This window comes from Myotis lucifugus, unplaced genomic scaffold (genome assembly GCF_000147115.1).
Source record: "Myotis lucifugus unplaced genomic scaffold, Myoluc2.0 scaffold_85, whole genome shotgun sequence".
Classification (NCBI taxonomy): domain Eukaryota; kingdom Metazoa; phylum Chordata; class Mammalia; order Chiroptera; family Vespertilionidae; genus Myotis; species Myotis lucifugus.
Window position 1 is genome coordinate 3,139,205 of NW_005871133.1, and position 14,243 is coordinate 3,153,447.

At 54.3% G+C, this 14,243-nt stretch overlaps 1 protein-coding gene across 8 annotated transcripts in view; it reads right to left on the reverse strand.

The window, feature by feature from the left end:
• ACTN1 (actinin alpha 1) overlaps positions 1-14,243 on the reverse strand; it is a 91,862-nt gene that overhangs the window by 16,578 nt on the left and 61,041 nt on the right. For all 8 annotated transcript variants that reach the window (XM_006091008.1, XM_006091007.1, XM_006091006.3 and 5 more), the window contains exons 5-8: positions 12,985-13,072; positions 12,159-12,237; positions 8,275-8,356; positions 6,458-6,543 (exon numbers count right to left, since the gene is read on the reverse strand). In XM_006091008.1, coding sequence (XP_006091070.1) covers positions 6,458-6,543; positions 8,275-8,356; positions 12,159-12,237; positions 12,985-13,072 — 335 coding nt within the window. The remainder of the gene's footprint in view (positions 1-6,457; positions 6,544-8,274; positions 8,357-12,158; positions 12,238-12,984; positions 13,073-14,243) is intronic.

Genomic DNA, 14,243 nt, shown 5'->3' on the forward strand with positions numbered 1-14,243 from the left:
GAATTGGGAAGGAATGACTAAGAAAATGTAAACGTTTTCCTCGCAGAACTTTTGAAATACGACATACGCCCACTAAACCACATGACCTATAGGGGGCCGTGCTGGGATGTGTGTGTGAGGGGCAGAGTGAGACCTCACCAATGTCCTTCAAGCTCAAAGTCGAGCCTGCACCCTCAGGGCCAGCTGTCAGAACGGGGTGAGAGTGGGAGGGGGGGTGTTGGAGGCGTGGGGGGGAGGAGCCTCCCCAGGAGGGAATGGTCAGAGGGGGAGTTACGGGCCCTCTGGTCTCAAGAAACTGAGGGAGGAAAAGAAAAGGAAACTAAGGGAAGGAGTCACATTCTAGGGCAGTGGTTCTCAACCTTCCTAATGCCGAGACCCTTTAATACAGTTCCTCATGTTGTGGTGACCCCCAACCATAAAACTATTTTCGTTGCTACTTCATAACTGTAATTTTGCTACTGTTATGAATCGTCATGTAAATATCTGATATGCAGGATGTATTTTCATTGTTACAAATTGAACATAATTAAAGCATAGTGATTAATTACAAAAACAATATGTAATTATATATGTGTTTTCCGATGGTCTTAGGCAACCCCTGTGAAAGGGTCATTCGACCCCCAAAGGGGTCGCGACCCACAGGTTGAGAACCGCTGTTCTAGACCCTCATCCCCTGCCTCCCCACCCAATTCCGTGCACTTCGCACACAAAACTCCCGTTTGGTCGTCTTTCCTTTGGAGGAACAACAAGTACCCCTGGGGAATCCCAAGAGCTGACAAAGAGGGAAATTCCTTCCTGGAGCCTGTCCCAGAAGATGGGGCCTCGGGGACCCCAGTGAGACAGCAGGGTCCCGGGAACCAGGCTGGCATGCCCACAGGCTGGCTGGGGCAGCAATCTGCCTGAAGTCACTGGGCCACCTGGAGGGCCAGGGCAGGCGACCCGAGGGAGGACAGTCCTCTGCTCTGTGCTGATGGGTGAGAACTCGGGGAGCTACACAGACCCCTGCCCAGTGAGCTGACCAGGCAGGAAAGGAAGCATCGGGGGTTAGGGGACACTCATCATAGGCAAACAGCAGCCGCCGCTGTGGTATTTCAGGGATAACGCTCCCCCTTAACTTCGTATCCTCCTCATTCATCTTGAAACCCTGGGCTCCAGTTATAAACTTCATGTGCCCGTTTATCACGCTGGTAGACTGAGTGATGCCTGCGTTTGTAGGGTTTTGGGAGACAGGCCCTAGGAGCCTCGGGAGCCTTGCCCATCCCTCAGAGCCTGTTGGCGATTCCGGAGTCAAAGGGGGCTCCTTTTGGACGAAGTCTGGGGGAGTTCCCACGTGGGCCTCCTGGGGACTTTTTACAAGGCCCAAGCCCTCCTCTCAGCCTGCCCCCCCACCCCCACCCCGAGGCTGGCCTCGCCAGGGGAGGCAGACTAAGAAAACCCATCACTCAACCAGGAAGCCTGCCTCTGGGAACAAAGCATGAACATCATGGAACAAAAAGGGCCTTTCTTTTGAAAAGGCAATAGCCCACCCGCAAACTTTGGTCTCCCTCTTAAGGGACAACCAGCCCCCCCCCCCCCCCCGCCCCCCCCACCCCCCCACACACACTCTGCTACCAGGAAGCAGGCTGGAATCCAGATTTGACTTTAGAAAAAATGACAGGCACAATCTCCAAACTCTGACCCTCCCTCGCTCTCCCTGCCCAATTCCTCCCCCAACAAGCAGGCAGGCAGCCCTGCAGGAGCCTGCGAGGTGATGGGTTACACCTGCTCGCACGCGGGTCCCTGTGTAGAGAAGGGTTCCCTCACCCACCCTCCCAGCCCAGGAGGTCAGAGAGACCAGCCGGGAAGGACAGACTTGGTAAGGCCTCCAGGGCATAACCCTGGAGTGAAAGGCGAGAGAGACCCCTGAGGATGGGACCGGGCCTCCCCAACTTCCTGGTGCTCTAGCTTTTCTCTGCCGTAGCTACAGGAACCCCAGGCGGGTATTCAGCACAGAGGCACTCACCACGTCTTAAAGAGCCTGCTCTAGGTCAGAAGCTCAGAGAGATTTGTTCCAGGGAAGAACAACTCATCCCCCAAGGAACTCGGAAATCGAAGCAGCCCCAGAGTCTTGGCTTCAGGCTGAGAGGGAATGGGACCAAGAAGCAGAATGCTCAGCTCTTCCCGATGGTGACAGAAGGGACCCACACAGGTCCGATGGGCTGAGAAAGTGTCTGAGAGGAACAGCCAGACTGATGACTTGCAAGGGCCGAAGGAAAAGGCTGTGGAAATCTGTGTGTACCTTTCCTAGTTTCTATTTTCATGACCCATCTAAGCTGCACTATCTTATCTAACACAGTCATATGTTTGGTTTTACGTTAGATTATTTTTTAGAAAGCATGGGCCATGATTCCCGGGGTCCTTAGAGATACCAAATGACAGCCTCAGCTGGGCCCAGCCAAGCGCTGCTCTGAGACCAGCTACTCTGCCGGCAGAGGAACCGTCCTCAATGATGGTGACGTCAAACCATGTGGCCAAATGACACATGCATGGCCCACGGCCCACGGATTCACACGAATGCCACAAAGACCTCATCTGTGACATTTTCAGTCAGACATTTCCCCAATCTAACTAGAATTGCCTACTTCCTTCCTCCCAAGTCAGCACCCCGCCCTGGTGTCCTGCCAGGGAGTCCCCCAGACCGAGGTGAGCGGGCCCACAGCAGCTCAGCCCTGTCCCCGCTGCGGTCCCTGCTCCAGCAGTGGGAGGGGACTCAGACCAACACTAACGTGCTCTCCTCTTGCAGGCAGCCCTGTCACACCTGGAAGCTTTGGCACGAGCGGTGACCACCTTCCCCAACAGCACAGGCTGCCCTTCCCACCTCCCTGAGCCTTTCGCTTGAGGGCTCCTATTCGACCCTAAGACTCAAGCTCAAGTGTTTCCTGCTCAACAGTCTGGGTCCTGCAGCCCCACCCCTGCCCTCCCCCGTGGGTCTGCAGCCGAGCGGAGCGCTGGCTACACAGCAGCCATCCTGCCTCCCTTTTTTTTTTTGTATATTTTATTGATTTTTTTACAGAGAGGAAGGGAGAGGGGGATAGAGAGTTAGAAACATCGACCAGCTGCCTCCTGCACACCTCCTACTGGGGATGTGCCCACAACCAAGGTACATGCCGTTGACCGGAATCGAACCTGGGACCGTTCAGTCCGCAGGCCGACACTCTATCCACTGAGCCAAAACGGTTAGGGCAATCCTGCCTCCTTTTATTAAGGGTTTTCCCAGATGGACCATGAATTCCTTTAGGGCAGCTGGGGGTTTCTTCCCCTAGAAGATTCACAACAGTAAATAAAACAACTGACAGGCAAACGGAGGGTGCAAACAGCACCTCCTAAAAGCATCCAGAAACACCTAAGCTCGAGCCTGAAAGGGGAGTTTCTCAGAGACAGTTCCCACTAGACCATGACCATGAACTTTAAAAGCTTCATAAACTGCATCATCAGAATCTGCGTGTTGCCTGCCCATTCTAAACCCCTAAAGGGAAGAGGAGAGGAGAGCCGAGGAAGAATTAGAACCAAAGCCAATGGTTCCAACTAAAGTCGGTCCTCATCTGACTAGGAAAATCCACCACGCACCTGTGTGGGTACACGTACTGCTACCTCTGCACACACGTGCACACACACGTGCAGGCATGCATTAGCCTCTGCTGCCTTTCTAGTTCCACTGTCCAAGGCTTGACAAGAGAAAGACAGGGGAGGGGAGGGAGGGCAGCAGGCACGGTTTCGGCAGACTTCCCCACCTTGGCTCCAGACAGGGAGTCAGTCAGGACAGGGTGTGAGAGTCTGAAGGACTCCTCCTTCCTCCGCAGAGAGAGGAGGACCCCCCGCCCGTGGCCTGCTTCGCTCTAAGCAGCTGCCTGAACCTTGGAAGTGGTGAGGGGCGACTCTGGGTGAGGCCCTGACCCAGGATGTGGGAGGAACACCGCCACCCCCACTGCCACTCCCCCTCCACCCAGCTGGGGGCCTTGTCCTCAGACGTGGACAAAAGGAGCGTGAAATGGTAGCAACAGGGAGGAGTGAGAGGGAAGAGGGCGTAGGGGTAGGTGGTATGAGATTTGGGAGGGAGAAAAGCAGGCTGCCACACACACACACACACACACACACACACACACACACACACTCCTCCCAAGCATCATCACCAGCCAGGACACAGGGAAGGCTTCAGAGACAGGGAAGGCCAGTGTCAACCGGCGTGAAGCCCGGGACCGAACCCCTGGAGGAGAGAAGGAGGAAGGAGAGCTCAGCTGAGCCATGGACACGGGCAGCCAGACTGTCTGTGGTTACCAGGGCGGGGAGTCCCCTGAGGCAAGCAGATCGATGCTGCTCACATCCCGGCTAAAAGGTGGGGGGTCCGAGCGGCTGGAAAAAATTGACAAGAGAGAGCAGCAGCAGAGGTGGGACAAAGAGAAAGAGGGAGCGAGAGGCAGGCCAGAGGAGAGGCTGCAAGGGCTGGGCATCCTGGGAGGGCCGGGGCACCTGGGAGGGCGCCTCCGTCTAATCAGCGCCAGTGAGGCCTGGAAGGAAGGGGGGAGCCTTGGGTGCCCGTCCAGGCCAGGAATGGATGGTGCCGCTGTGTAATTTTTTAAAGGCACCTCTTCCTCGAGGCACCTTTGCTGGAACACTGTCATATGGACTATGTGAGAAGGCATTTTTACTGCCGTCTGCGGGATTCTAGTGACACACCTTGCGATCTGCATTGTCCACGGTGCACACAGGCCCTCTTGTGCAGTGTGCAGCTGCCCCACTGCCCGTGGCGGGCCTGGTGGGAAGGGTCAGGCAGGGCTCTGTGCCTCCGGCCTGGACACCAGGGAGAAGGCAGGAAGGCTTCTGGCTGCCCTGGCCGCTGGACTATTTGAGAGGATGGTCTGGCCTCAGTGGGGAGGAGGGAGAGAGAAGCGAAGGGGGCCTGGGGACTTATGGGAACAGACAGGAAGCAGAGCCAAGAGCTGTGCTGCTGGGATAAGGGCTCTTGTCCAGGGCAGGAGCTGAAACCGCAGGCTTCCTTCCGGGCTGTGACGCCCACTGTGCCCAGCGTGCAGGGACAGGGATGCCGGCGGCCATGAGCCTCTGGAATCTTCAAGGGTCCTGGGCACGGTTCAGAGAGCGCCCTGCCCCGTGAAGCTGTGCCCAGGGTACCCGGAGGATGAGGAGACGGGCAGAGGGCGGCAGGGAGCGTGGGTGAGGCCGAGGGAGAGCTCACCTTCTGCGCGCCCGAGAAGGCGCGGCAGTGACATGAAACATTAGGTCACATGGCCTTCCCATCCCGCCTTAGCGTGCCCACACATCTGCACAGAGAAGGAGAAGAGGTTGAGGAGACAGTGGGCAGCAGCAGCACAGAACACACCCCATCGCATGGGGGACAGAGAGAACACCAGACAGACAGACAGACAGACAGGAGTGAGGGAATGGCAGAGAGGGGAAATGAGATGGAAGGGGAAGGGGCATGGGGTGGGGAGAGCAAGGCTGAGACAAGGGAGGGAGAGAGAGCATCAGGGCAGACTGGGCAGAGGGGGGGCAGTAGATGGGTCACTCGGACGCCGTGCCGAGGACGGGGAATTTGCTGGAGCACATGACAGGTCCACGGCCCAAAGCCGTGCAGGCCAAGCCTGTGGTCCCATGTCCACGGCGACCTGGATGTTGTGCTTCCGGGTCCTGCCTGCGAGGGGCCTGGGAGAGGGCTCCTGCTGCTGACCAAGCGTGGCCAGGGGAGCATTCATGTCTTCCACGTCTGCAGTGAATGACGCCCTCCGTGTGCGGCCTGGTGCAGTGCGGAGCAGGCACCGCGGGACCTTACCCTCAGGCCTCCCGGAGCCAAACTGGGCCGGGACACTCGAAGGGGCTCGCAGCTCCCCCCTCCCTTCTTCCCTCCAAGGGGTTGTGCTTGTGTCCAGGAACACAGAGCAGAGTGCCCCTGCATGGGGTCCCCGGCAGGATACGGGAGGAAGCACCAAAGCCCCAGGGGCCGTGCACAGATCTGCCAAATTGTATCCACGCGGGAGAAAGGTGGGGGCTTCCTGACATCTTTGCCAACAGGTCAGTGAGGACAGGAGACACCTCCCCGGGTCTCCCTCTCAGGGGACGCCCTGCTCCAACCGAGGTGGGGCCAGAGGGCATGCTGCCCCCTGTGCCTTCCAGGGCCACCCTGGCTGACTGCACCCACGCAGCCCTCCCTGCTGAAGACAGCTGTCTGGGTCCCAGAAGGTGAGCTCGTGCCCAGTTTTCTCAGAGAAGCAGAGGAAGATGAGAGCACAGGTGCAGGGTGGGAGGGTAGAGCAAGAACACACCACGTCGGCACCAGGGGCTCACTCTACCAACGAGACGGACCATCCTGACCCTGTCGCCAGGAAGGTGGTGGCGGGCAGGAGGGCGTGGCTTGGGGTCTGGCATGAGGTGTGCTGGGCAAGGAAGGAGTGGGGGCCTCCAGTACCTTCTGGGCGCCAGAGAAGGCATGGTAGAAGCTGGACACGTAAGTCATGATGGCTTTCTCATCCGGTCGGGCGGTCCCCACGATGTCTGTCAAGAAAAACCTGGAGTTAGAGCTGGTGAACACGAGGGACACCTCCTGGCGGGAGGCTCGCCGAACCACCAAGCATCTTGCCGAGATGCTGAGCCTAAATCTACTAGCTTCTGGCATCAGCTTCCACTTATGGCAGTGGTTCTCAACCTTCCTAATGCCGCGACCCTTTAATACAGTTCCTCATGTTGTGGTGACCCCCAATTTCATTGTTACAAATTGAACGTAATTAAAGCATAGTGATTAATCACAAAAACAATATGTAATTTTATATGTGTTTTCCGATGGTCTTAGGCGACCCCTGTGAAAGGGTCGTTCGACCCCCAAAGGGGTCGCGGCCCACAGGTTGAGAACCGCTGACTTACGGGAATACGAAAGGCCGAGGAATGAAACGGTGCCCCGAGGAAGCAGGCAGCGAACCCCGAGTGAGAAACCTGGCAGGGGCCAGCTGGGCCAGCTCTGCAGCAAGTCCAGGGGCAGAAATAAAAGGAGTAGGAGGGAGGGTGAAAGTGCTACAGATTAGAAAAGGCATAAGAAATAGAATAACTAATGGCCATGCGCAGACCTTGGTTGGATCCTCATTTAAACAAACCAACTCTAAAAAGAGACGATGGGGCCCTGACCGGTTTGGCTCAGTGGATAGAGCGTCGGCCTGTGGACTGAAGGGTCCCGGGTTCGATTCCGGTCAAGGGCATGTACCTTGGTTGCGGGCACATCCCCAGTAGGAGGTGTGCAGGAGGCAGCTGATCGATGTCTCTCTCTCTCATCGATGTTCCTAACTCTCTATCCCTCTCCCTTCCTCTCTGTAAAAAATGAAAGATATTTTAAAAAATAAATAAAAAGAGACGATGGGGAAATGTAATTGTGAGCTGCACAGTGAATCAAGGAACCGCCGGCAACGTGCGAGGTGCGAACACTGCCTTGCGGTTGCCTAAGGAAACAGCCACGTGTTAAAGGTACACAGTCCAAAGTCTGTAGCAATGAAACACTGTGATGTCTGGCATTTGCTTTAAAACATTTCAACAAAGAGAACAACAAAGGAAAAGAAAAAATAAAACAAAATCTCAGGAATTGTTCTGTCCGGATGACAGGTATATGGAAGGTCACTGTAATTACCTCTCTGCTTTCATATGTATTTGAAAACGGCCCCACACAGACAGATACTGCCACAAACTAGCACATCTCCCATCTAGTCTCTGAAAGGGCCATTCATCTTTCCAAAAAGTCACTTGCTTTTCCATAAGTGTCTGTCCGGTCTTCCCCCACCTTCCCTTACGAAGTTAGGTGTGCATACAGACACCCACCGGGGTTAGTGTGTGTGTGTGTGTGTGTGTGTGTGTGTGTGTAACGCATGTGTTAATAAACTTATTTGCTTTTCTCTTGTTCGTCTCAGTGTCAGTCTAATTGACACGGCCCAAGCTGGAGAAGTTAGGAGGGTAGAGGGAAAAGATGTTTTCCCTTCCCTACAGCAAAAGAACACCACACTCCACCCCGGCACCCCCTCCCTGACTCCAAAACAGAAATGAGAACCATCCTTCAGCTCCAGCTGTCACCGCTTCCTCCAAACCTCAGGGAACTGTGGGGTCCCCGACACACAGGTGACCCCACAGACCAGGCCTTCTCCCTTCCCACCTCAGGCTCCCTTCCCACCTCAGCCTGCCGGGTCCACCCCTCTTGGCCACTGGGTGGGACAGAGAAGCGGTGGAGGCCCAGAAAGAAAGCGCCTATACCTTCGGCGTCCAGCATCTTGGGGATGTCCAGGTACTTCTCCGCCACGTCGAAGGCCGTGTTCAGATTTGTGAGGGGATCGTCCTAGAGGGAGAAGGGAAGGTTAGACAGTGAGAGGTTTGACAAGATACTGGCAACCCGCACAGGGCTGATCACCAATTCTTGGGGCAGAGGGGACTACTACCGCCCCGTCCACAGTAGGTGCTCAGAAGCCAGCTCTGGGTGTGAAGGCTGGCCTCACCGCCTGGGTTCACTGGCTCGGGGGTTAAAACACCATCTTTTGCCCTGGCCAGTGTTACTCAGTGGTTAGAGCGTCCGCCTGCGAACTAAAGGGTCACAGGTTGGATTCCTGGTCAAGGGCACGTGACTGGGTTGCAGTTCGATGCCCAGCCCCACTTGGGGCATGTGCAGGATGCAACTGATAGGATGCAACAGATCAATGTGTCTCTGTCACACTGATATTTCTCTCTCTCTCTCTCTCTCTCTCCATCCTCTCCCTCTCTTCTACTCTCTCTAAAAATCAATGGGAAAAATATCCTCAGTGAGGATTAACAACAACGAAAATGCCATCTTGCCTTCTTAAGCCTTAGTTTGTCAGAGAAATGGGGGGTAAGAATACTGGCCTGCAGCCTAGGAAAGAATTGCTAGACGTGAGTGTGAGAGCAAGGCATTGGCCCGGGTGCCCTCCGTCTTGGCTTCCGGTTTCAGCTCGGCCACCAGCGAGCGGGACTGGAAACCCAACCTCAGTTTCCCCATCTGTTCCTGAAGAGTTGTTCTAGGAGCTCGCATGCCGCTTCGGTGGTCACAGTCCACGAAATTCTGGGACTCCCTCAAGCAGCCACAGCCTTCTGACTATTCTGATTTCCGCTACTTTCTCAAGAAAACTGATTTGGGATTGGCGAGGATGTGAAGGAATCGAACTCTTTGTGCCCCACTGGTAGGGCTGCAAGACGGTGCAGCTGCTGTGGGAAACAGTGTGGAGGTTCTTCAAAAAGCTAAACATCGAGTCACCATATGACTCCTCCGTGCCAGATGCAAAGAGTTCTGGAGACGGAGGGTGGTGATGGCGGCACACCAAGGCGGGCGGACGTACTGAACGCCACGGAACTGTACACTTAAAAACAGTTACAATGTCTGGCCGGCGTGGCTCAGTGGCTGAGCATCAACGTATGAACCAGGAGGTCACGGTTCAAATCCCAGTCAGGACACGTGCCCAGGTTGTGGGCTTGATCCCCAGTGGGGGGCACGCAGGAGGCAGCTGATCAATGATTCTCTCATCATTGATGTTTCTATCTCTCTCCCTCTTCCTTCCTCCGAAATCAATAAAAATATATTTGAAAAAACAGTTACAATGGTAATTTTTGTTATATATACTTCACCACAATTAAAAAAAATTTTTTTTACGTGGAAGAAAACCCACAACTTAGTGGGGGGAGTTCCTTACAGGACCTCCCACTCTCTTCTTGGTTCCCCAGAATAATCGAAAGCAAGCTGGTGTGGCCATCCCAGGACTCGGTTTTCCCATGTGCTAAGGTGAGACTCACAGGGACCAGAAAAATAAATACGTTCATTTGGGATGCTTTCAGGAAGAAATGGCTCAAAACAGAGAAGGTGCAACTCTTCTGGGAACGTCTCCAACCGCTTCCAGAATGAAGCACAATCCTGCCAAGCGGTGAAGGTCATTTCCGCCCAGGGCCTCAGGCAGGCCTCCGGCCACGGGTGCACATCCGCCTGCCCCACTCAGTGCCCAGAGACCACCAGGCCCCCACGCCCCCGAAGGCGGGTGCAGGAAGGAAGAGCCTCCTGGCCGGAGCCCCTCAGCTCCCCCGTGCCAATCATGAAAGTACCCATGATGCAGTAGGACCAGCTCTGTGCTAGGATGTGAGCTGGATTTTATTGATGCTACTGAATTAAAGAAACAGAGAGAAATGAAAAGACACAGAGAAGGACAGAGAGTGGGGCCAGAGCTGGCCGTGTATCGGAGAAAGGCCACGGGACTCCCAGCTCCCACGTGGCGGAGTGCCTGGAGCCCATGGCATGGGGGAGGGTTGGCGTGGTCCCGTTTTATATGGGGGCGGGAACAGCTGTGGATGGACCGGCTGCTGCCACCCCAGCACGCCCACAAAGGACACAGAAACATGTACACCTGTCACAAAAATGCAGCAGTGAGGAGGCATCTGACAATGCCTTTAAAAGACAAAATCGCTATCTTCAGGATTCCTCTGCCTGGTTGACTTGGCCTGGACAGCTTTCAGCTGGCTCGGGGAGTTTTTACAACTGACACTTTTTTCTTTTTTTTAAATATATTTTTATTGATTTCAGAGAGGGAGGGAGGGGGAGAGAGAGATAGAAACCTCAACGATGAGAGAGAATCATGGATCAGCTGCCTCCTGCACGCCCCACACTGGGGATCGAGCTCGGGACCCGGGCACGTGTCCTGACCAGGAATCGAACCGTGACCTCCTGGTTCATAGGTCAATGCTCAACCACAGAGCCATGTTGGCTGGGACCCTCCTATCCCCCAAGAGACCAGCCTGGGAAGGGCTGCCCGGGGTGCGCACACCTGGACGCAGCCACACGCTGGGCCCGGAGCGGCTACTCTCCTTCAGGGGTTGGCCCTTCCAGGTGAGCTTCAGGCCCAACTGAGGCTGCCCAGAGGCGTTGGGAATCTGCTCCTCTCATCCCTCCAAACCCTTCTGGCAGCTCCCTCTCCCACACCTTGAAACACAGGGCCCGATGCCACCAAGCACGGCCAGAGCAGTTCCCACACCGGCAGCATCGAGGCTCGCCCGGCTAACCGAGCAGCAGCAGGGGCCCTCATGGGGCGCAGGTAAGGTGGGGGTCTTTGCTGAACACTGCGCTCTCCACATGTCAGGGTTAAGTGGAAAATACAAGAACAGCCCAGCAGTGTGGCTCAGTGGTTGAGTGTCAACCTATGAACCAAGAGGTCACGGTTTGATTCCAGGTCAGGACACATGCCCAGACTGTGGGCTCAGTCCCCAGTAGGGGGCGTTGCAAGAGGCAGCCAATCAATGATTCTCTCTCATCAATGATGTTTCTACCTCTCTCTCTCACTCTCTTCCTCTCTGAAAAAAAAGAAAGAAAATACAAGAGTGGTCATTCCTAGGAGCTGCCTTGCCCAGAGACTCAAGTGCAGACTGGCAACATTCCAACCCGAGCGCCAGGTCATCAATTGGGGACACAGGGAGGGCTCCAGGGGTGGCCTTTCCCAGGATGCCTGTGCCACATGGCTGAGGCATGGGATGGACTGAGAGGGAGATGGGGCAAGTACAGTCTCCAACATCTAGGCCAGCATCCTTTTACCAGCACAGACACTAAGAACCACCACGAGGCTATAGACACAGCTCACAGCTCCTGGTCTCCTCTAACACCACCCCCCCCCACACACACACACACACACACACAGACTCAAGAAAATCCTGCAGCCACACCTCAGGTTTGAGGGAGACCAAACCCATTGTGGGAACCTGCCCAGGACTGCACAGCGAGTCTCAGACACGGCTCGGATAAGTGACTCGAAGAATGTGCAGTATTTTAAATTATGAAAGTAACAGATCCACCTTATAAAACCAGGGAAATGGGAGGGGGAAACACCACTGACTACCCCATCACCTCACAAAATGGCTGCGGTGGCTCTCATCTCTTCCTTGTGGGCTGTGAGTGTGGGCACGCACACACATGCTGTGCACATATGGTACCGAGGGGGCCCTAGCAGCGAAGGTGTTTTTCTCTTCTAAATAGGCTATCTTCTTGGCTAATTTAAGGAGACGGACACCCTCACGCTGGACCCTGGGCTCTCAGAACAGGGGCCCAGTCCTGCCCACCCCTGCCCACTGGGGACCAGCGGCCGGGGGAGCACACGTACCTTCCGCAGCTTCCCGTAGTCGATCAGCTCGGGCCGGTGTCGGTGGATCAAGGCACAGAAGCCAAGGCCGTCCTTCCAACTGCCGGGGGAGAGGAGGGGGCGAGCTGGTGAGTGGGGCGGAACGCTAACTACGGGGAAAGCACCGAGCAGGGTCTCCTTTTCCCGCAGGTAGATACACAGCCCTTCAGAGCGGGAGTCAGAGGAGACAGGATGGGCAGGAACATTCCTGTCTGCCAACACCCCAGGCGCCGGGGTCAAGACTCTAGGGCAGTGATTGCGAACCTTTTGAGCTCGGCGTGTCAGCATTTTGAAAAACCCTAACTTAACTCTGGTGCCGTGTCACATATAGAAATTTTTTGATATTTGCAACCATAGTAAAACAAAGACTTATATTTTTGATATTTATTTTATATATTTGAATACCATTTAACAAAGAAAAATCAACCAAAAAAATGAGTTCGAGTGTCACCTCTGACACGCGTGTCATAGATTCGCCATCACTGGTCTAGGGGGCTTGGCACGTGGAGATGCACCTGCCACATCCCAGCTACCCTATACCAAGGCCATGCCTGTCTGCTCTGCTCCAGAACCCCCGGCAGCCCGAGCACCACCAAGGGCGTATGAGGCAGTAGCTGCGTCCACGGCAGCGCCGGCAGGGAGAGGGGCACCTAAGCGTCGGCAGTCCTCCCCTCCCATGAAAAGTGGCTTCTTCCCCAAGGGCCTCTGCTCTGGTCTAGGGCTGAGACCGACCCAGCCCAGGGGGCCTGCGGGCCCCGGGGGACAAGGCCTCGGTCCTGTAGGAGCCCCTCAGCTCCCGGGCACTCACCTTATGTGGAAGTTCTGGATGTTGACGTTTTTGTAAGGGGCTGTCTTTCTCTGACACCACAAGAGCAGCCCTTCCTTCGCCGACGTCTCTGTGGAGGGGGAAGGCGGGCAGAGCGATCAGGGGCTGGCTCGGCGGTGGGAGGGCTGTCGACTTGTGGGAGGCCCCATCTTGCCGGCCCGGTCCCTGCTCCTTCACATAGAGGGTTGGGTTCCCACAGAGACCCCTAGATCCCAGCCCTGCTGCTGACAAAGGCCGAGAAGTCATCGGACACAGAAGCCAGCTAGGAAGCTGTGCAGAGCTAGCTGCAGCACGCACCGAAATGCTGAGATAGCGGCCTTTCGGACTACCGCCCTGTCACTCCCTTCTATCCAAGAAATGGTAACGATACAAAATAGGTGGGCAACCGATTGGTCTACAAAATCTAAAATTCAGGAATCCCTAGACAGGAGCGAAAGAAAGCATTGGGACCCCTATTCAGATTGAGTGTTCATCTAAAAACTAAAGTCTCCTTATATTGAATGCATGGATCAACTCTGTTGGTGTATGTGAAGCCAACACATGTCTATCAGATAAGGCAGGTAGGTAGGTATTGGAGGGGACCCAGGAGCTCCCAGAACAGAAGGGCTGCCAACCACACCGCCCCTATGTGTTCACTTCTGTAGCATCGAGTGAAGTGGCTTCCTGGATGACCTCGTTGACTTTCAATTCACAAAATAAACTTTAAAATGATGTTAAACGATTCCTACAAAGATAACATAATAATTCAAGCACAAACAATTTTTAAAAATCAGCAAAGCTAATGTTTCTACTCTTAGTTCAAGTTCGTCAGCTACAAGATTAAAATAATAACTGTTTAATTGGAGCTGACAACAAGTCTGCCCCCAAAAATCAACTCACCAAGGCTACTTGAAAAATGGATTGATATTTACCATCACTAACAAGAACCATGCTCTCAGTGACTACTGTGGGCATCTTTTAACCACTTCCACCCTAAATACCAAACTTAGGTCCTCACATCGCTGTATCACTAAGTGTCAAGCCAAGATTTCCGTAACAAAGCAATTTAGTCCATGCTGTTCTCATTAAAAAGTTACTTTGAATAAAAATCTTTTAAAGATTTCTTTAAAGTTTCCATTAAAATTAACTTAAAATATTATCTCCATCTTATTTTTTTTCCATTTGTTTTTGTATGTTTTGTAACATGCTTGGAAATACATAAACATAAATTATGACAAAATAAACACATAGCTCAAAGGGTG